The sequence below is a fragment of the Heterocephalus glaber genome, unplaced genomic scaffold, assembly GCF_053883595.1.
Source record: "Heterocephalus glaber isolate CG9 unplaced genomic scaffold, H.glaber_assembly_v1.0 deba00001593, whole genome shotgun sequence".
Classification (NCBI taxonomy): domain Eukaryota; kingdom Metazoa; phylum Chordata; class Mammalia; order Rodentia; family Bathyergidae; genus Heterocephalus; species Heterocephalus glaber.
Window position 1 is genome coordinate 11,527,763 of NW_028258368.1, and position 21,069 is coordinate 11,548,831.

The 21,069-nt window shown below is 36.3% G+C and overlaps 1 protein-coding gene across 6 annotated transcripts in view; it reads left to right on the top strand.

Annotated features, from left to right (window-relative positions):
* Positions 1–21,069, top strand: part of LOC101711466 (cAMP and cAMP-inhibited cGMP 3',5'-cyclic phosphodiesterase 10A) — a 339,917-nt gene that overhangs the window by 192,171 nt on the left and 126,677 nt on the right. For all 6 annotated transcript variants that reach the window (XM_087193588.1, XM_087193587.1, XM_004856934.3 and 3 more), the window contains one exon: positions 7,155–7,183. In XM_087193588.1, coding sequence (XP_087049714.1) covers positions 7,155–7,183 — 29 coding nt within the window. The remainder of the gene's footprint in view (positions 1–7,154; positions 7,184–21,069) is intronic.

Below are 21,069 nucleotides of genomic sequence, written 5' to 3' on the forward strand. Positions count from 1 at the left end.
AGGAAATTAAAGAAGAAATCAGACAGTTCCTTCAATTAAATGACAATGACATTACAACATATCACAATCTATGGGACACAATGAAAGCAGTCTTATGAGGGAAATTCAGAGCAGTGAATACACATATTAAGAAAATTCACCAAGCCCAATTAAGCAACCTGATGCTGAACCTCAAGCTTCTAGAAAAAGAAGAGCAGGACAACCCCAAAGCTCATACAAGGGAAGAAATTATAAAGATCAGAGGAGAAATCAATGCAATGGAGACTAACAGAACAATACAAAAAAATCAATGAAGCCAAGAGTTGGTTGTTCAAAAGAATCAACAAAATTGACAAACCTTTAGCCAACCTTGTCAGAAAAAGGAAAGAAAAGGCCCAAATCCATGCAATTAGAAATGAAAAGGGTGAAATGACAACAGGCCCAGCAGAAATCCAGATGATTATCAATACCTACTTCCAGAACCTATACGCCAATAAGATAGACAACACAGAAGAAATAGACAGATTCCTAGATACATATGAATTACCAAAGTTGAACGAAGAAGACCTAAAAATTCTGAACAACCCAATATCAATCAATGAAATTGAAAATATAATTCAAAACTTATCAACTAAGAAAAGCCCAGGCCCTGATGGCTTCACTGCTGAATTCTACAAGACATTTAGAGAGGAACTGCTGCCACTACTGTTTAAACTCTTCAATGAAATTGAAAGGGAAACAATACTCCTCAATTCATTCCTGGAAGCAAGCATCACCTTGATCCCCAAAGCAGAGAAAGACCCAACTGAAAAAAAGAACTATAGGCCAATCTCACTAATGAACATAGATGCAAAAATCCTTAATAAGATACTGGCAAATAGAAGGCAGAAGATCATCAAGAATTTCATACACCCTGATCAAGTGGGATTCATCCCAGGGATGCAGGGATGGTTCAATATATGAAAATCAATTAATGTAATACACTATATCAATAGAGCCAGGGACAAAAACCATATGATTATCTCCATAGATGCAGAAAAAGCATTTGACAAAATCCAACATGCATTTATGATAAAAACCCTACAAAAAATTGGAATAGATGGTCTCTACCTCAAACTGATAGAAGCCATCTATGAAAAACCAACAGCCAATATCATACTAAATGGTCAAAAACTGAAATCCTTCACACTCAAATCAGGCACAAGACAAGGATGTCCACTATCACCACTCTTGTTCAATACAGTTCTGGAAACATTAGCCAGAGCAATTAGACAAGAGAAAGAAATAAAAGGAATAAAGATAGGTAATGAAGAAGTCAAATTGTCATTATTTGCAGATGACATGATACTCTATATAGAAGACCCCAAGAACTCCACCCAAAGTCTTCTAGACTTAATAACCAAATTCAGTCAAGTAGCTGGTTACAAGGTCAACACACAAAAATCAATAGCTTTCTTCTACACCAATGACAGACTCACTGAGACAGAAATTGGGCAGACAATTTCTTTCACAATAGCATCCAAAAAACTGAAATACCTAGGAATCATCCTAACGAAAGAAATGAAAGGCCTCTTCTCTGAAAACTATGGCACTCTGAAAAGAGAGATTGAAGATGGTATCAGAAAATGGACAGACATCCCCTGCTCCTGGGTAGGAAGGATTAATATAGTGAAAATGGCCATACTTCCAAAACTGCTATATAGATTTAATGCAATTCCAATTGAGATCCCACCAGCATACTTCATAGACCTCAAGAAAACAATCCAAAAATAATTTGGAGCAGGAATAGACCCAGAATAGCAAAAGCAATTCTAGGTAACAGAGACATGGCAGGGGGTATCACAATCCCCAACCTGCAACTCTACTACAAAGCTACTGTGATAAAAACAGCATGGTACTGGCAAAGAAACAGACTTGAGGACCAGTGGAACAGATTAGAAGATGCAGAAACCACACCAGACACACTCAGCCATCTCATCTTCGATAAAGGAGCCAAACACCCTCACTGGAGGAAAGATAGCCTCTTTAATAAATGGTGCTGGAAAAATTGGGCTTCAACTTGCCAAAGATTAAAACTAGACCTCTATCTCTCACCAGGCATTAAACTAAAATCAAAATGGATTAAAGATCTAAATATTAAAATAGAAACTCTGAAGCAGTTGGAACAGAGGTTAGATAGAACCCTCGAAGACATCAGTGTAGGAAAAGATTTTATGAACAAAACCTCAGTTGCCCATGAACTAGCACAAACAATCAACAAGTGGGATCTCTTCTTATTAAAAGGCTTCTGCACAGCAAGAGAAACCACCAGCAGTGTGAAGAGACAACCCACAATGTGGGAAAAAATCTTCACCTATTCTTACTCAGACAAAGGTCTGCTATCTCGAATCTATAAAGAACTTAAAAAGATCACACCTCCCAAATTTAAAGACCCAATCCGAAAATGGGCATCTGAAATGAACAGACATTTCTCAGACAAAGAAGTAGAAATAGCAAATAAATACATGAAAACATGTTCAACATCACTGGTCATTCGAGAGATGCAAATGAAAACAATTCTGAGATTCCACTTTACTCCAGAAAGAATGGCTGCTATCATGAAATCAACCGATAACAAATGCTGGCGGGGCTGTGGGGAAAGAGGAACCCTGCTCCACTGCTGGTGGGAGTGTAGACTGGTGCAACCACTGTGGAAATCAGTATGGAGATACCTCAAAGAACTAGGACTGGAAGTCCCATTTGACCCCGCTATTCCACTGCTGGAGATCTTTCCCAAAGAATTAAAAGAATCATACCACAATGATATATGTGCACCCATGTTCATAGCAGCACAGTTTGTGAGAGCTAAAACTTGGAAACAGCACAAATGCCCATCAACTGGAGACTGGATCAAGAAAATGTGGGGTTTTTTTAATAAAATGAAGTAGTACTCAGCCATAAAAAATGAGAAATGAGAGACATTTATAGCTAAGTGGATGCACATTGAGGCAATACTCTTAAGTGCAATAAATAGGACACACATGAATAAATACCGAATAGTTTCTCTGGTGTGAGAAACTGAAAGTGTAAATAAGGACTAAATGTATAATAGGTAATGTGAAATAGGAAGAAAAGGGACAAAGGGGAAGGAAGTGGGAGGGCTAGGGGAAAGGAAAGAAGGGAATGGGATTTATATGAGAAAATGGAAAAATAGGAACAAAATCTTTGTAAATAGGGAGGAATGGAGGGGTTGAAGGGAGGGCTGGGCAAGGGTGAAAAATAAGAACCAAGAGAGACTATGTAAAGGTGCAAATTTCCAATGATGAGTGTCATTATATTGTATACCTAAAATGTACCAATGATTAGAATGAATAATCAATAATATAAAATAGGAAGAAAAGGTCCAAAGGGGTAGGGGTAGTGGGAGGGGCGGGGGAAAGGAAAAAAGGAAAAGGAAAAAATGATGAGAAATGGAAAAAATGGAAATAAAGTCTTTGTAAATAGGGAAGGGTGGAGGGCATGAAGGGAGGGCTAGGAATGGGGAAAAAATAAGAACCAAGATGCATTATATAAAGGTACAATTCCCAATGAGAAATGTAATTGTGTTGTATACCTACAATGTACCAATAAAAGAATTTAATACAAAAAAAGAAAAGATGGAAAAGACATTAAATTATAGGATTCAGTACTATCTGTGGCATCTGGCATCTATTGGTTGTCTTGGACTTATCCCCTGTGGATGAGGGGACTATTGTGTTAGATCTTTAATAAGTGTTTGTGCACTAATTGTTAAGATTGCACTATTGTTAGAAGACAGTTGCTGATTTTCCATCCAAGTCTATAAGCCCAATGGCCATGCAAGTTTGCCAGAAATGGCTGGAGAAGTCTGATGGAGTCACAGCAACTCTTAAGAAATGGGAGTTTGTACAAAGATGGTTGGTTTATAATTTTTCAAGGGAAATACTTATTGACTATGCTGAGAAGCAGGTGTATTCCATTTAGGAATATTAGAATACCTGTCAAGTCTTAAAGCCAGAGTGAGGTGGAGAATCTTGAAGAAGAGTGCAGTGTGTTTAAGGATGATAACGTCCTTGGCTTCCATCAATGTGAGACTATGTGAACTTCTCTCATTTTAAGGAAGGAGCACAAAAAACAGAAATGATTCGTTCAAAATTTAGTAAAAATCAACCCTATGTTTAAACCTCAGGGAAATGAACAGTGAAGAACTAGAAATTGTTCAAAGCACTAGAATTTTTCTATTAGGTCAGATGAAAATCATGAGTTACAATTCAGAATGGAAAATGCAGGTTTTCGATCTTAATTTATCAGAAAGGCATTATGTGTTCACCTCCTGCCCTTCTTGTGGATGTCTTCTTAGCTAATCAGATTAGTCCTTATTTTATATACAACATTAACATGATTTTTTTGTAGAATTTAAAGTGCAGGCTTTTTAATATTAGATTTCAACTTTCTTAAGTACAATTTTTTAAAAAGAGCAAGTTTTGAATCCTTTTGTATTCCCTATGGTAATGTATTGAAGTTACTTTGCTTTTTACTTTTTCTATTCATGTATTTTTTTTCTTTTGGCGGTTTTTACTTCTGTTTACAGTTTTTGTTGATCAAATAGTAAGAAAATCTAGTAATTCTTTATTAATTTTAAACTGTATGAGTTTTAGCTCAATCTCCGCACCCCATTCTCAAAACTAAACATAGAATAGAGATGATAACAAATGGCCAAAGAACTTTGACCAAATTGGTGGCTAAACGAACACAGCGATATCGACGAATGTAATTTGAATTCCTTCAAGCTCTTGTTATAAATGTGGATTCACTACTGAAATACCATTTTGTATCAAAGAATATAAAAATTCAAATGCTTTTTTTTATCAGAAAAGTACAAATCTTCAGACATTTACAAAGATTTTCATAATATTAAAACTGAGTACTTACTAAGAAAAGTGCACCACTTTTGAAAGGTATATAATACTTCTATGAGATCCCTTAGGGATTCTTTCACCCCAGGAACTATTCCTTCTTTTAAAAGTTATATAAATGATGTTTGGAATGTTTCCTCCTTTTAAGAAAAAGAAATCAGATTGTTTTTAATAAGTATGGAGGAGCCTTTTCTGAAATGACTGTATTTGTTTCCTTGTTTATTTGCCTCACTAGAACACAAGCTCCTGGAGAACAGGGATGCTGCTTAAAAATTAGTATTCTCTGTGGTGAACCTTTTTGTTGCTAATTGGATGGTCAAGAATGATGGACATTCTAATACCATGGCAGTTTCCTTCATTTCCATGACCCCCAATGCTTTTGTTTCAAAAGTCAGCTTCCCTGGTGGGTGATGTGAAATCTCATTCTATGGTTTAGTCACCAGTGCATGGTGGAAGCCACAGGCCCAGCAGCTTGCTGAGTCATACCTTGTCACTAGAATTCTGCATGATATCCAAGAAATCCTGAATTGCATGTGTGGGAGGTGGTGAGATTTCTTTTTTGTTATTTTGAAAACACTCATTTTGGAAAACACTCTTTTCACTTCAGAACAAGTTGGGCACCATGCCCAAGGTGATAACGCCAGTGCCTGCAGGTCTGTACCTTTCAACCAGCGCTCCTGTTCTGAGCCGCTGTGTAGACTACCTCTCGTGTGTACTCCTACAATGCTACTCTGCTGTAGAAATTAAGGGTTCTCTCTCTAACATGCTTCAAACTTTCTTAAGCAAGATAATTCAATTCAATGAAAATTTCAAATATAAGCAATAGAAAATAGAATTCTTATTGCAAATTTCACTATGTTCACTAATTACCTTGGTTAGCTAATACTACAATCCCTAGATATAATAGACTTGACATTCATTAACTAAAAGTTGTGATCACTTAGTTTGAAGAAGAAAAAATATATATATTTTTAAAATCTGCCTATAATTTGAAAACTCCAGAAATCAGCTACCAGTAAAATTTTTCTTTCAGATGCTTTGTATTGCCCATAGATCCAAAGTTTAGTGATTCAACAAGATCTTGTCACAAAATTTAAAATAAGATGAGCCTGGAAATGTAACTAAGTGTGAAGGTCCAGGTTTGATCCTCAGCAGCCCTGCCCCTGCCCAAAGCTGGTTTTATAAATATATACAAGTGAGGTATCTCATGCACATTCAGGTTTTCTAAGTACAAAGGACAATCACAGCCTTGTCCGAGTTTGTGAGACAGAGATACAGAGCATATTTTTGCCTGTGTCAAGGTAAATCAGGCTGTGCTTTGTGGTGACACGGGATGTGTTCAGTTTCTGTCATAAGCGTATTCTGATGTTGGCAGTCGGACAAGGTTTGATTACTAAAAAAGACAAGACCCAAAATGACAGTGCTTGCCAACCTACAGGACAGTGACACAATATGGCAGCAACATTACATTAAGAACCATCTCCCGGCAAAGGATTGGGAGAGCCAGGCTGAGCTGCAGCAACACTTCCCTGCTAGGGCTACACAAAGGCACTTTTTCTGGGTTGAGAACCAGTGACTGATGCATAGGATGTTCAGAACCAGCAGACCTAAATGGATTCTTTGCCAGTCATTTCTTCCACTTTGTTGTTCATGCAGGCATCATCTTGCCTAGTAGGAAGGCTTTGGGGGATCTCACCTAGAGCCCCAGGTACAAGCTATTAGTCTCCCTTTACCAGGAAACAGTACCTAATCATTGGGCTCATGGATAGAGAGAACCATTGGTAGGCACGCCTTTGCCTGGCTAGGGCACTGTGCAGAGCATTCCATACTTTAGCAGAGCTGCTCAGCAATTCCAGGTCTTCTGGAATTAATCTTCATAATACAAGAATCAGTGGTCTTTTGGGATATTCATGTGGGCATAGCATATCAAATACTGTAAGTGCTGTAACTCTGTTTAGGTATGTAGTTCAATAAGCCACAGTGTGGTCAAATTTGCAAATATTTCTGTTTTAGAATCTTAAAAAATGAACTTGAAAGAGGGTTGTTTTGGTAATACTACATTTCCCCTCTAAAACTGCTGTATACTTCTCTCAATTTGTTATGTTTAACCTTTACTGTTTTCTTAAAATCAAATTTGAAGATTTCCTGAGGCAACACTGTAAAAGTGCCTTGAGTCTGTTGAGAGTGAATGACATAGTCTGTATTTCAGAACCTGCCCAGAGTTTCTAATTGTCTTTTTTCCCCTTCCTTCTCCGTTTCCAGATGACTCGGCTCCTAAGGAAGTCAGCAGGGTAAGTAACGTGACTATAATTTCTACTACTGCCACAGTATAGGAAATAAGAAATTCCTTTGTACATTTTCTCACTACTGTAACATGTTAAATTATTAGAAAAACAATGACAAAACATAAGTGTCTGCTTCAAAGAGTTACTGATTCATATGGAATAAAGTCAGTAGAGAGACATTTTGCCAATTGGAGACTGCAAGACTGAGCATAACTAACAGATGCAATTCTCTTGGCCTGCACATATTTATGGGGTTTTCTGCACCAGTGGCCAACATTTCCAAATGGGAGACTGTGTACAAAGATTGAGTTTCTGTCCTCCACTGAAAAACTGGAATGTAAAGGAGCACCAGCACAGCGCTCCAACACAGCAACGTGGGCTCTGACCGAGCAGAGGAAGCCACAGGTTGTCACAGCCCTCTACTCGGCCAGCTTTACTTACTACTTTACTTGTCTGGTTCCTGGCTTTCAATTCATGCACTTTGCTTTCAGGAGAACAAAAGACAGCTCATGTGGTAGAGGTGTAGCATTGCTCAGCAGTTTCAGAAATGTTAAATGTACTGTTTTCCTGACCTAGAGGATGATTAATGTTAATTTAAAGAGACTAGCAAACTTAAAAGATTGGTGGGATGAGTACTGAAAGCATTATCATACTGTTAAATACAGAATTACCTGTGTAAGTAATTTCATAAGAGAAAATTATCTTGTTCCCTCTGTACAGACCTTAAGTGTGGATTAAATATTGAAAATACTCAGTTTGAATTGTACCTGATACAACCAGATGCAAAAAAATTTGCTATTTTTTAACCTGGAGAACTGTTAATAGAATCACATATGCAGATATATTCTTTTATTTTTGATCATATGTTGAAGAAAATCTCTAAAGATGATGAGGGAGGGCCAAGGGTGCAGAGCAGGTGGCTAGGCAGAATTCCCTCTGTCCATAGCAAGCTAACAGACTCTGGAGGTTTCTGGGAGACTCAGAGTTTTCTCAGATGCCTTCAGTATTTATTTTGCATTTATAGGTCTCATAGAGGGAGAGTTGCCAACTCTGTGTGCCCCAAGATGTGCTAAGAGAGGTAGGGGTCAGCCTAGAAGTTTAGTATCTGCTAGAAACAGCAAAATATTAGGAAGTAATCCTCAGAGGCAAAAGGGAATTCTCACAAATTAACTTGGACAGAGCCATAATATTGGCAAATATTATGGCAGTATATTGGTAAATCTACTGTCTTGATTTTCTGAAGCTTCACTGTGTATTTTATAGATCAGTGTCCAATAGGAAAGTGAACTGCAATTTATTCATCAATAATCCTTTTTTAAAAAAGAAACTCAGATTTTTTGTGTATAAAGAATGACTAACTTTGATTTAAACTTCAAAACCTTGAAGAGATTTTAGACTTTGTTGTTATTTTTAAGGGAGTTAGGAGAAGGAATGCCCAATATAGGTGGTTTCAACCCACCCAAATGTTTTCCTCCCGTCTTACTGTAATGACAAGAATAATTAGAATTGTATGCTGATACCTTGGTTATGTTAGTATATTGACTCTCTTCATCTATTTAATGGAAAACTCTTCCTTAGTCTCCATTGTCCCATAATATAAAGACTCACTGAAGTACCAGGACCGATTTTGCTATTGTATCCTACTCTGTCAAATATAAATCATGTTGTATTTGATGAGAATAACTTTGTAGGCAAGGAATAGACTTTTTCTCTAACACATTTCTATATATTCAGTTATGCAGTATTGCTGCAAGGCATCTTGAATTCAGAAATGCTGTTGTACAGACATTTCTTACCCTATTAGTGCCCTGTTTCCAGGTGGAGACAGAGGACACACCATGTGTTCATACAGTGCCAAGGTAACAGCATGAAACATCTTTAAGGCTCTTAGGAGCAGTGATGAAACTATTCGTAGTGGCTTTTAAACTATTATTTTATAAGATTCTCTTATGCCAAAGTTAAAGAAACCTGCATTTCTAAGAAACAATAAATGTATGAGCTCAGATACTAGAATGATGTCAGATGTCAGGATCTTTAAATTTTTTTTCCTGAATCTTGATCAGTGCTTATTTGACTAATACTTATATTTTGCAATTGAAATAGTACACTGTTTTTTCAAATTTAGATTTAGAAATACCTTGGGCCACCTTGTCATAGATGGTAACTAGCCACAGCTTTTGTATGAATACATCTACTGTTAAAAAGTATCCTTTAGTAGGTAGATTATTTCACTCCTGGATGTGTTTGATCATTGTGAAGTTCTTTATCTCCTAGATTCCACTAATGACCTCCCCTTAATTACCATCCAGTCATGTTAGTTTTGACTTTGTAGTACCTCACAAAGGGCTGTAGATCTATTCCACATGTGACTCATGAGTACAGAGATTTTGTTCTTTATGTGTCAGTAAAACATCTTTTTAAACATTCCCTTGTATGTTTCCTTAGGATCTGGGATGACAGTCCCTCAACAAACTATATATTATATATATATATATATATATATTTGTACCAGGAATCGAACTCAGGTCCTTGTGCTTGCGAGGCAGGTAGTGGAACCACTGAGCTAAATCCCTGGCCTTATTAATATATTTTTAAAATGTGGCAGCTATGGCATAATGCTACAGAGCAATTGTGGCCTGACCCTAATAAGATGAGGTGGGACAGATACCATCTTTGTGTAGAAACTATCCTACAGATAAAATTCTGAGAGATAATTAGCTTTTTTAAAAAGACATAGAGCATTTTTGGTTATTCAGCTTTTAGGAACCTACCAATTTTTTTTTTCACAAAGTCAAGACCAATCTGTAATTTTATATCTCTTCTCTCTCTGTTTCCTGGTTTGCTCTTTCTTCTTCTCTCTCTCTCCATCTACCCTTTTGTCTACCATTCAGCTGGCAAACATTAACATTCATATGCCAAGCATTGTTCTGGGCGGCTGAGAATTTGGTGTTGAGAAAAATAGTATTCTGATTTTCGGTAGAAGGAAATGGTGGGGTTAGTTCAATACACATAGATAGATAGATAGATAGATAGATAGATAGATAGATAGATAGATAGATCGGTGATAAATACCAGGATTAATACATATGATAGTGAATCCGAATAAGAAAATAGTGAGTAGTGATGGTCCATTAGGGATAGCCTCTTATTGTATATATGTAGTGGTCAAGAGAGGTTAATTGGATAAATTGACATTTGGGTAGGATCTAAAGAGAATCGGCCAGCAGGAGGAGGCAGTACCTGTTAAGGCCCATGATCCTGGTCAGGTGGCTAGAGCAGGGTGAATAATGGGAAGAGTAATAGGAGATGAGGTTAGAATAAAACAGGAGTGTTAAAGACCTTATAGTCTGCTCAACATCCTTTAGATTTAATTCTGGGAACACTTAGAAGCCTTTGAGTAAATCAAGTGGAATGCTGGATGTGACTTACATTGGAACTAGTCCCTCTCTAGATGCTGAACTGAGAGTACACAGAAAGAGGTAAGGATGGAAACAGGGAGCCAGACCCCTGGAGTATAGGCAGGAAGGAGGGCATTTTGGATTGGGATTGTGATGATGGAGTGTAAGCTGAGGTTGGTCTATTAGGAAGGAGGATCCTATGGGATCCTCAAGGGCTGTACGTGTTGTGTGAAAAGATAGGAGAACTTCAACTCCCCACAGTTTTGGTCTCATCCTGTTGGCTAAGACCAAGGATGAATGGTATTGAGTGAAGTTAAAAAATCAGTAAGTTGATTTTGAACATGTCAAAACTAAGATTTGATAAGGAATTGGAAATATTTTGAAAGTAAATATATGTGTATAGTAATTCTGAGAGAAGTTCATAGATAGGTCTGGATGGATATTTGGAAGTCTGTAGCATATGGATAATATTTAAAGATGTGAGACTAAATGTTATTAAAGGAATTTGTCTCCAGAGCAAAGATCTGAGCTGTAAACTCTAGACACTGCAGTTGTTGGATGATGGGTAGATGTAGAAAAGATAGGAAAAGAAGTGATGATAGGAAAGCAGTGAAGTAGGAGAAAACTAAAAGCTTCTTTTTCAACATATTTTGTTTTAAAATTTTAAAGGCATAATACCAATTTTGTCTGAAAAGCACACTGTTGTGGGAGTATAATACTGGCATTTATTCTTTAGAATATTTCTATTGATAAGTTTCTAATTTTAATTGTATGAGTTTTATTATGTTAAACAATGAGTACTTAACAGGAAAAATATAAAAAGTAAAGTACTGAAATTTCTAATTATTGAATGTTTACAAAAAGCATCAAAATTTTCAACATCAACTTTTTTTGTGTACAGAGTTTAAAAAGTAACAAATAAATACCTATATGAGCTGTAATTAAAATAGCAATAGAACTCTACAACAAAAATAATCTTTACTCCAATTATCACATGTAAGGCAGTCTTCACACATGACAACAGCACATTCCATACACGTGTATTGCTTACACTGACAGAGCATGTATTTTGCTTTCCTGGCTTTTTGTAGGACATACTTGACATCTCGTTGGTCTTTCTGTTATTAAGAGGTGCTTATTATATTATACAGTGTGCGGTTAACAGGAACATAAAGTACTAAATTCTTAACATGTATTATGTGTTTAGGAATAAACATCAGTATTTTTACACCAGCTGTGTACTTGCTTACAAAACCTAAAATATAATATCAGAAACAAATTCCTATATGAATTATAGTGAAAATACCAATGGAACTCTACAACAAAAAATAATCTTTACTTCAATTGTCACACGCAAGGCAGTCTTCACACATGACAGCTGCCTGTTCCATGCACATATCTCACTTACACTGACAGCACATGTGCTTAGCTTTCCTTTCTTGTGTGGCAGACCATTCCTGTCACCTCTCTTGTCTTTCTGTTTTGTCAGGAGCTTCCTACTATATTGTACAATGTGTACTTAGCAGGAAAATAAGATATTAATAAAATAAAATATCAAATATGTAATGAGTGGGCCGGGGATTTAGCTCAGTGGTTCTGATGCCTGCCTTGCAAGCGCAAGGTCCCAAGTTCGATCCCTGGTACCAAAGGAAAAAAAAAAAGTAATGAGTACTTATAATAGACATTAACCTTTCACATCAGCTGTTTACTTGCTCACAAAACTTAAAAGACAACATCAGAAATAAAAACCTATGTGAACTACAGTGTAAATACAGACAGAGGTCTACAACAGAAATAATCTTTGCTTTAACTGTCACACCCAAGGCAGTCTTCACACATGACAACTGCATGTTCCATGAATAGTATCACTGACACTGACAGCATGTATGTTTTGTTTTCCTGTCCTTTTTTTGTAGGGCACAGTTGATATCTTTTTGGTTTTCCTGTTGTCATAGTAGATTTTTGTGATGTTGCTTTTGCTTGTTCACCTGTCAACTCACCAGTATGTTCCACAATTTTTTTGCATATTTCTCTAGCCAGAAACATTTTGTTCTTCCTCTCCTGAAAATGATCTCTCATGAGTTCCAGGCCTCTTAAGAAAATTTTTCTGTGAAAGCTTTCACTTGTTATTTTCTTTGTGAATTATCAAACTATTTATGCCACAGATGTTTAGGATCAAGTAAAATACAACCATTGCCAGTGCTTTGTGTTTCAAGTGACACCATAGTTGCTGCATAACTCATCAACAACATTTACAACCATCTTTGGTTTTGTTGTAAACAGTTACCATCTCTGGCTTCAGTTTTGTCAAGGTTTTATACAGTTAGAAACAAAAGAGCTCAGTCACTCCCTTCCCTTCCCTTCTTTCAACTAAATGCCACACCACCCTAATATACTACCTTAAGCTACAGTGACCAGGCAGTGCTACAAAATGTTCATCAATAGTTATGTATTCAGATGGTGTGTAAATTGCTTGACCTTTTGAAACAAAACTCTCAAATAATGAGCAGATAGCCAGATTAGCAGTTTTTTTTCCTTTCTTGGTGGATGATTTTGTTAACAAACCTTAGGCAATTTTGAAGGAAACCAAATCTGCTCAGTGTCGATGTTTCTCTTAAAAACCTCAAGCCCATACCCATAAATCTTTTACATTCCTGTGATTGTCATGAGAAGGCCCAGCTAAGTATACCAGACCTATGAATGCTTTCAGTTCAGCTAGTAGAGACATAACCAGGTACTGTTATACTAACATATCAATTTACAGTAGAAATTATGTATGGAATGGGTTTTTGTAACCCAATGTCATGCCCTTCTATAGTACTGATTGTACATTTATTTCAACACCATTTTAAGTTGTTTGGACCCATCCCATCCTATTGAGATGAGTCTCAATTTTACTGTTTTTGTGTAACATATTATCTTTTTCTCTATGTTTGGAAGGCACACATTGTAGTAATTTTTGCAAGTTGTTTTCTTCTGCCCCTTTCCAAAAATTTACCGCAAAGGATAATGCTAAGCATAGAAATATTACCTACGTGAATAATGTGAGACTATCAAATACTTTGTTGAAATCAGTATATTTGACTAGTGAGATGTATTTTCCTAATCAGACATTGATATACTTCAATCAACAAATATTAATTTAGCCCCTACTTTTCTAGGCTCATAGAAAATGTCAAGGAAGAAACTAGACAGACATCCCTGCCCTCAAGATATTTGTTTAATGTAGGGATTCACTAAGGTCAATCATCACAATAAATGAATAACATGTGTGTCTTGATCAGTACGAAGCAGTGGTGTGGCCAGAGGCAATAAGGAAGCATTGAAGGGATGCTGGGCTAAGTGTGTGTGAATGTGGCCAGGGAGGCTCACCAGGTAGACATCTGAGGAAAGGCTTGGGAAGAGAAGGGGAATCCTTGTGGAGAATCAAGGAAATGCATTCCAGGCTATATTATCCGATTTTCACTGCTGCAATACAATACCTGACACCCACAACTTACTGGTGGATGGTACATAAGTGTAGAGGCCCGGAGTCGGGAGCGTGCCTGATGTGTTCATGCCATAGTGAGCAGGCCGTTGTGGCTAGGTCTGACCGAGGGAAGGAGTGAGATTGGGCTACAGAATCTGGGCAGAGGGAGAGTGGATGGGGCTTGGTTAGTCACATCTTTATTTGTAGTTTGTTTTCATCTAATCAACACTCTTCATCCTTTCATTATTACTATTGTTGTGGTTGTTAGCGTTTCCAATTTATGAGTAAAAACATTCCTGAGGAAACATGGAGAAGAAGCATCAAGAAAAGAAGACTGGCTGGACAGAGTTGCTAGAATATGCCACATTGTAGCCAGGACAGGAATTTTTGGCAACAGTCTTTGCCCCTCAAAATGTTGTAGATCTGTCTCATTATACTCTTGTATCTGCAAAACTGTGAAGGAGAAATCTGATCCCATTTTGATTTTTATTCCTTAGTAAATGTTGCATTTTTCATTTCTGAATTTTTATAAAAGTATCATTTGCTCTTGCTCATTCTTTCCACTAGGTTACATGTAAATGTTTTATCTTTTATTACAGTAGCCTGGTATGTGGCAAGCTTTCTCAATTATGTTCAAAGCCTTTTTTTGGTTTAAGATATTATTATCTTTGTTTTTTGTTGTGTCTGGTCTTCCTTTCTGTTTTGTTCTTTTTCAGGTCACTAAATACCTGTTTCCAGTCTTTAAATGTTTGTCCCAGATGCATTCTACAGTCTCTCATATTTATTCTCTACATTCTGGATTTGAACTTCAGCAGTTCCATTCTGTACTGCTTCTCATTCTGCTTGAATTCATAATGGCTTTTTAATTAAAATTACATCTGTATTTTGGGTGCTTTCTTTTCAGTCTCTTGTGATTTCATTGATAATTGCTTATTGTTGATTCTTCTTGAATTACGTTGACAGTACAAAGCACAGACTTTCCTAAAGTTCATTTTGGCATATTTCCTTCCTCACGTGACATCCAAAATTAGCTTTTATCCTGTGCATGCTGTTATAATACTCCTTTTTTTGGATACTTTTTTGTATTCTTTTTTAATAGTTATATGTGGGGGGAGTCATTTATTGATTTCACTTTTTAATGTTTGTTTACCTTTGAATGACTGGTCTGCTGTGGGAGTTAGATTTTTCTCAGCAGTGTTGACTGCTCACGTCAGTGCCTGCTGCATCTGCTGTCAGATGTTGTATGGAAAGGCTGGATAATGAGGGTCATTGTCACCACTTGAGTTTGGAGTGACTGAGAGTTGCCCGAGGGAACTGGTCTTGTGGACGTTCCCACAGACAGAGTGAAACACATTGCTGGACTAGAATTTAGATTTCATTATCTTGTCTTCACTTTAACTTGGCTTGGTAAACAGTACAAATGTATCCATTCCATTTAGTATCTTTATGTACCAAGTTAAGGGAATGCTCAATTTTGTTAGTGAATCTTAAAGATTCTAAGGGTTTCTGCTCAGTGGGTCCCTGTTGCAGACATAGCACGAACTCATATCTAGCTCATGCCATATTAAATTGAGACCCTACGTACATTGTTTTCCCCAAAACATTCCTTGTTTAGTTTATGAAACAGTGTTATTTTTAAAGGAAGGGGGACTTTAAGGAAATTTTTAGTGATCCTTTTCATTTGACAAAATTGTCTTGACATTTTTAGAGTGTGGCAGACATAGTTGTTTAGTTTCATTGCCAATTCAGTTTTCTCCTTTTTTTTTCTTTTCTTTGGTTATGTAGCAAAGTAAAGGGGGAGAAGGCCATAGGATGACACTTTTAAAATAATTGTTTATCCTGGAACAGCCACTTTTTTATATTAATAAAACATCTGTTTTGCATTTGAGCAATTTCTGATTGATTGATTGATTGATTTGAGACACAGTCTCGCTATGTAGTTCATGCTGGCCTTGAGCTCACTATGTAGCCCTAGCTGGCATTGAACTTGTGGAGATTCTCCTGCCTTCATCCTCCTAAGTGTTGGAATTATAGGTGTGCACCACCATGCCTGGCTTGAATTGTCTATGTAATACCTGCCCAAGAGCATACATCCACAGATCAATTCTTCATTGTGTGGTGATCAGTTCTGTTATAGAAAGCAGTGTTAACAGGAGGGAGAAGAGAGAAGTTGGGTGTAAAAGAAAGAAAAACATTGTTCCTTTGAGGGGAATTTGTCTATTGTAGTGAGCTCCCGGGCACAGCAATGAGTTTGCAGCAGGGCGTAAGGAGTGAGAAGGCAGCCGATAGATGAAGTAGCAGTGAATGAGGGTCCATATGTAGCTGGGACACAGGTGGGCTTCAGCCTCTCTGATATGAGATGGACAGAGATAGAAGCACTAGAAGTGGCCTGGAAACGTATGCAAACCTGCCTGTTCTCTTTCGCTGTCTCCATCTCGATGTCAGAAAGTTTTATTTTGTTAAAGTCATACTGCTTTATAATAATGTCAATCAAGAATTTAGGGCATAAATGGATGCCTGAGTACTCATAAATGTTAGGTTGGAGTTAGGATCTCATTTAGCCTAACAAAAAGTTGAGTACAATAGTTTTCTTTTTCCTTCAAAATGTATTTACTACAAGTATGAGCCAGAAAATCAACGTTCACTTTTACACAGAAAGAAAAAACAGTTTCCATGAAGTTAACTTTACTCCTTTGAGGAATATTTTGTGATTTCACTCATGTAATTTTCTCCTTACTATTCAAATTCCTTGAATTTAGTTGTATTATATATATTTTTTCTTTGTAGATATTTAACCCTTCTGCTTAACGATTCTGATGAAGGGGTGGATGGGGGAGCTTCCTTGATAGGTTTCTTGGTCTATTCTTATAGTACAGCCTGAGACCTTTCTGGCTGCAAGGTCTGGGGAGGGATGCTGTGTGGCTGCAGCTCTTTCAAATGCATCATCACTCCAAACACGAGCAACTGTGTCAGATGTCAGACTTCCCCTACACAGGAATATTGACATCAACAGCTACCCATACAACTTCAAATTTAAGCAACATTCAATTAGTCATGATCATAATGATGTATCATGACTAATCAGTCATTGAATATGTAAAATTGAGAATTTCTAGACTTTCTGTACGAATCTGTTTGAGAAACAACATAATATCACTACCTTAAATAAATGAATGACTTCAAAATTAAGAGTACTGTAGCTTTGTGGACGTCATTAAGTCACAGACCAGATAATTATTATGGAGGCATGAGATTTTTCTGTGAATAGAAGTATTTGAAATCAGATTGCAGTAATCTTAAAACATTCCCCATACATGATTCTGAGTGCCACCACTTCTGTGGTGATTTTTGGTATGATTACTTTTTTCTTTGTGTCATTTATGCACTTTGCTGACAAGGATACAGCCTGCTTGTGCTTGGCGGGAAATAGGGCCTTGATGAGATTTCTTTACATAGAAAGTGTTCTAGAGTTTTTTCTCTTTAGTTAGGCATCAATCCTAACCTTCTCACCATCATTCTTAAATTATAGCTCCCTTTACTTTTATGAGAAGAATAAGGCCTCTGCTACGAACCCCTTTTGTTTTGTTTGTCTGTATATCACCATGTGTGTTCACCTCTTATTTCTGTATTTGAGGTTGAGTATCAGTTTAACTTACCTTACAAAGGCTACTTAAAACACCTGTGCTTTGATCCATCCACTTTGTTTAGAATACTTTCATTCAGTTAAATCATTTATACTTTACTTTTTAAAAAAGATCAGAACTGTGTCTCTATGTATTAAAAAGTCAGTGATATCAGTTGGAAATATTTCTTTTCTTCTTCACATGTGTGTAATTAAGTAGTTATATTGCAATGTGTATACTTTGATTTTTTAACTTTATACTATAATATTTTTATCATCTTATGAAGTCTAATATTATCTTTAATGATTAAAATACCTTATTGAGCTTTTACGTAAGAATTTTCTTTTTTGTTCATTCTATTGTTCTATCTTTCAATTGCTTGTAAGTTTTTATAGACTGGTTATCTCTATGTATGTAGAAGTTTTATTCTTGAGAAATATTTAAGGAAAAAGAGAGTCTGATGCTACTAGGTCAGAGGACATAATTAATTTATGTCCTTTAATACACATTGCTGCACAGGTTTCCAGGATTCATTTTAACCCAATTAAAATATCAGTTATACATGTTCTTATATGTAAATGACATGACATTACTCTAATGTTTGTATTTAATGCAAATAAGCATATTTCCATATGTTAGCTATGTTTCCTTTTGTGTGAAAACATTTTTATGTCTTCTATTGTGATACATTTAAAAGAGCTTCCCAGGTATATATAAATTACATTTAGATTTGATTCTTTGTTATTCTTTGTATGGATAACTTTTTGAACAATATTTTTTTTCAAAAAATACAAAAGATATTTTGATTTTTTAAAATTGTAAATTTAAATTTGTTTTAACTTAACATGTTAAAAACAAAAATTATATGTATTTTTAGGGCTCCATTAGATGATTTGATTTGTGTATACATTGTGTAGTGTTTAAATCAAGTTAAACATATCTCCTCAAACGTTTATCATTTATATGATGAAAATATTCACACTTCCTTCTTCTAGCTTTAGGTTTTTTTTTTTTTTTTTTTTTTGGTACCGGGGATCAAACTCAGGTCCTTGTGCTTGAGAGGCAGGTAGTGGAACCACAGAGCTAAATCCCTGGCCCTGCTTTAGCTTTTTAATTGCACAGTACATTATGTATAGTTATACTACTGAGTAGTAGCACACTAGAACTTCCTACTCCTATCTAGGTATAACTAAGTACTCACTGATCAAACTTCCCTCCCTCCTTGCTTCCTCTAGCCTCTGGTAATCATCATTTTACTCTCAATTTCTATGAGATTAACTCTTTTATGTTCCACATATGAATGAGACCGTGCAGTACTTGTCTTTCTGTGTCTGACTCATTTCACTTAACATAATGATCTCTAATTCCATCGTCACAGATGATGAGATTTTATTCTTCTTATGGCTGAATAGTATTCCATTATGTATGTGTACTACATTTTCTTTATTCGTTGTTCAGCTGATGGACACCTAGGTTAATTCCATCTCTTGGCTACTATGAATAAAATTGTAATGAATAGGGAGTATAGATGTCTCCAAGACCTACTAATTTTATTTTCTTTTGATTTAACTAGCAGTGGGATTGCTGGTTAACACACTGTCTTATTTTTAAATTTTTGAAGAGCCTTCATCCTGATTTCCATAATGACAGGATGAATTTACATTCCTACCAGCAGTATACAAGGCATCTCTTTTCTCTTTTGTCTTTTTGATCTCTAATTGTGGTTTTGATTTTCATTTTTCTGGTGATTAGTGACATCGAACCTTTTTTTTATGTACCTGTTGGCCATTTGCTTATTGGTTATTTTTTAATAGGTACTTTTTGGTACTGAGTTTTTTTTAGTTCTTCATAGCTTTTTTGGATATTAACACCTTGTCAGAGGTATAGTTTGCAAATATTTTCTACAATTCTGAAGGCTATCTATGCTAATTTTTTTAAAAGAAACTTTTAAAAACCAAAGGGGTAGATTAATAAAATATGAGAGGAAATTAATGGACCAAAACTTAAAATACAGAGTTGAATAATAATTCAAAAGATATTTACTTAAGTAAATTAATAAAATAGGCTATCTTTAGTAACCTATTGAAGTAAGAAAATGCAAGCATTAGGATTGAAGAGGTTATAAATGTAGACAAAAAGGAGGTCATTCATATTTTAATAGGAAACAGTATGTACTAATATATTGAAAAATTTGGAAGTGGCCAATATTGAGGAAATTACAGATTATCAAAATTGAGTGAAGAGGAGTTAGGAAACCTGAATGCACTGTTACTCAATTTAAAAGATGAAAATTTAATAAAAGATAAGTAAAATAATAAATAAAATAAATAAATAAAAAATGATAGGGAGCTCAGAAGCTTTTGCTGCTGAATAATTTCATCAAACATTAAAAGAGGAAAAAATCCATACATTGCATACTTTCAGAAGCAAAGATCATTTCTGACACTAAAAGTATTATACAAAACAGAAAAAGAATTACACGCATTAAATGTGATTAATCACTCTTATTAATACAAGCATAATTACAGAAATCCTAAGCACCTGAATTCAACCGTGCCTTAAAACAATGCTTTTTCATTGCCAAGGGTGATTGGCAAGTGTGGTGGTTGATTGTCAAATTGAGTGGGAATGCCCAGCTGAATTGAGTCAGCATAGTTCTGGGCATGGAAGACCCACTTTAAGGAGGGTTGTTGTCCTAACAGGATAAAAGGAGAACAAGAGGGAAGGCTTTCAGCTTCCCTTGGATCTTCCTTGGAGGAGCTTTGTTGTGACTGCTTTTCTTTGGAGGAGCTTTGGGTCTTTTTGTTTGAATGAGCATTAGCTGTTTTCTTCTGGGGAGCTTCAATTCTCATCTTCATCTTGGGCATCATCTCCTGGCTTCAAGTGCAGATCCTTCAGCCTTTTGGCACAGACACTTCCTGCACCAGCCCTTGGGCCTTTCTGTTGCAAATCCTTCTGTCTCCCATTGCGAATTCTTCGACCTCCTAATTCAGACTTGCACAGGACATTGCTGTGGGCTCCAAGCCTTCGACTGGATCTTTCAGGTCTCCCATGCACAGATAGATGTTTTGCATTCTTTTTTTTTTTTTTTTTGGTGACAGGGATCAAACTCAGGACCTTGCGCTTGCCAGGGAGGCACGGTGCCACTGAGCTAAATCCCTGGCCTGATTTGCACCCTTCTACATCTGACTTTAGTAAGCATTGACTAATACAGCAAGTGAAGGCTCCTACAGTAAGTCTAATAAGACTCAGAGGTGTGGACCAGGTGAGAAATGCTTGGATTCAGTAGCTATTTAGATTCACTTTCTACTTTGAAGAATTAATCTGATTAATCCAGATGTGTGATTTAAAAAAAATACAGAGGAGAAAGTAATGCTTGAGGGTTTTGTCTGAAACAGTGGA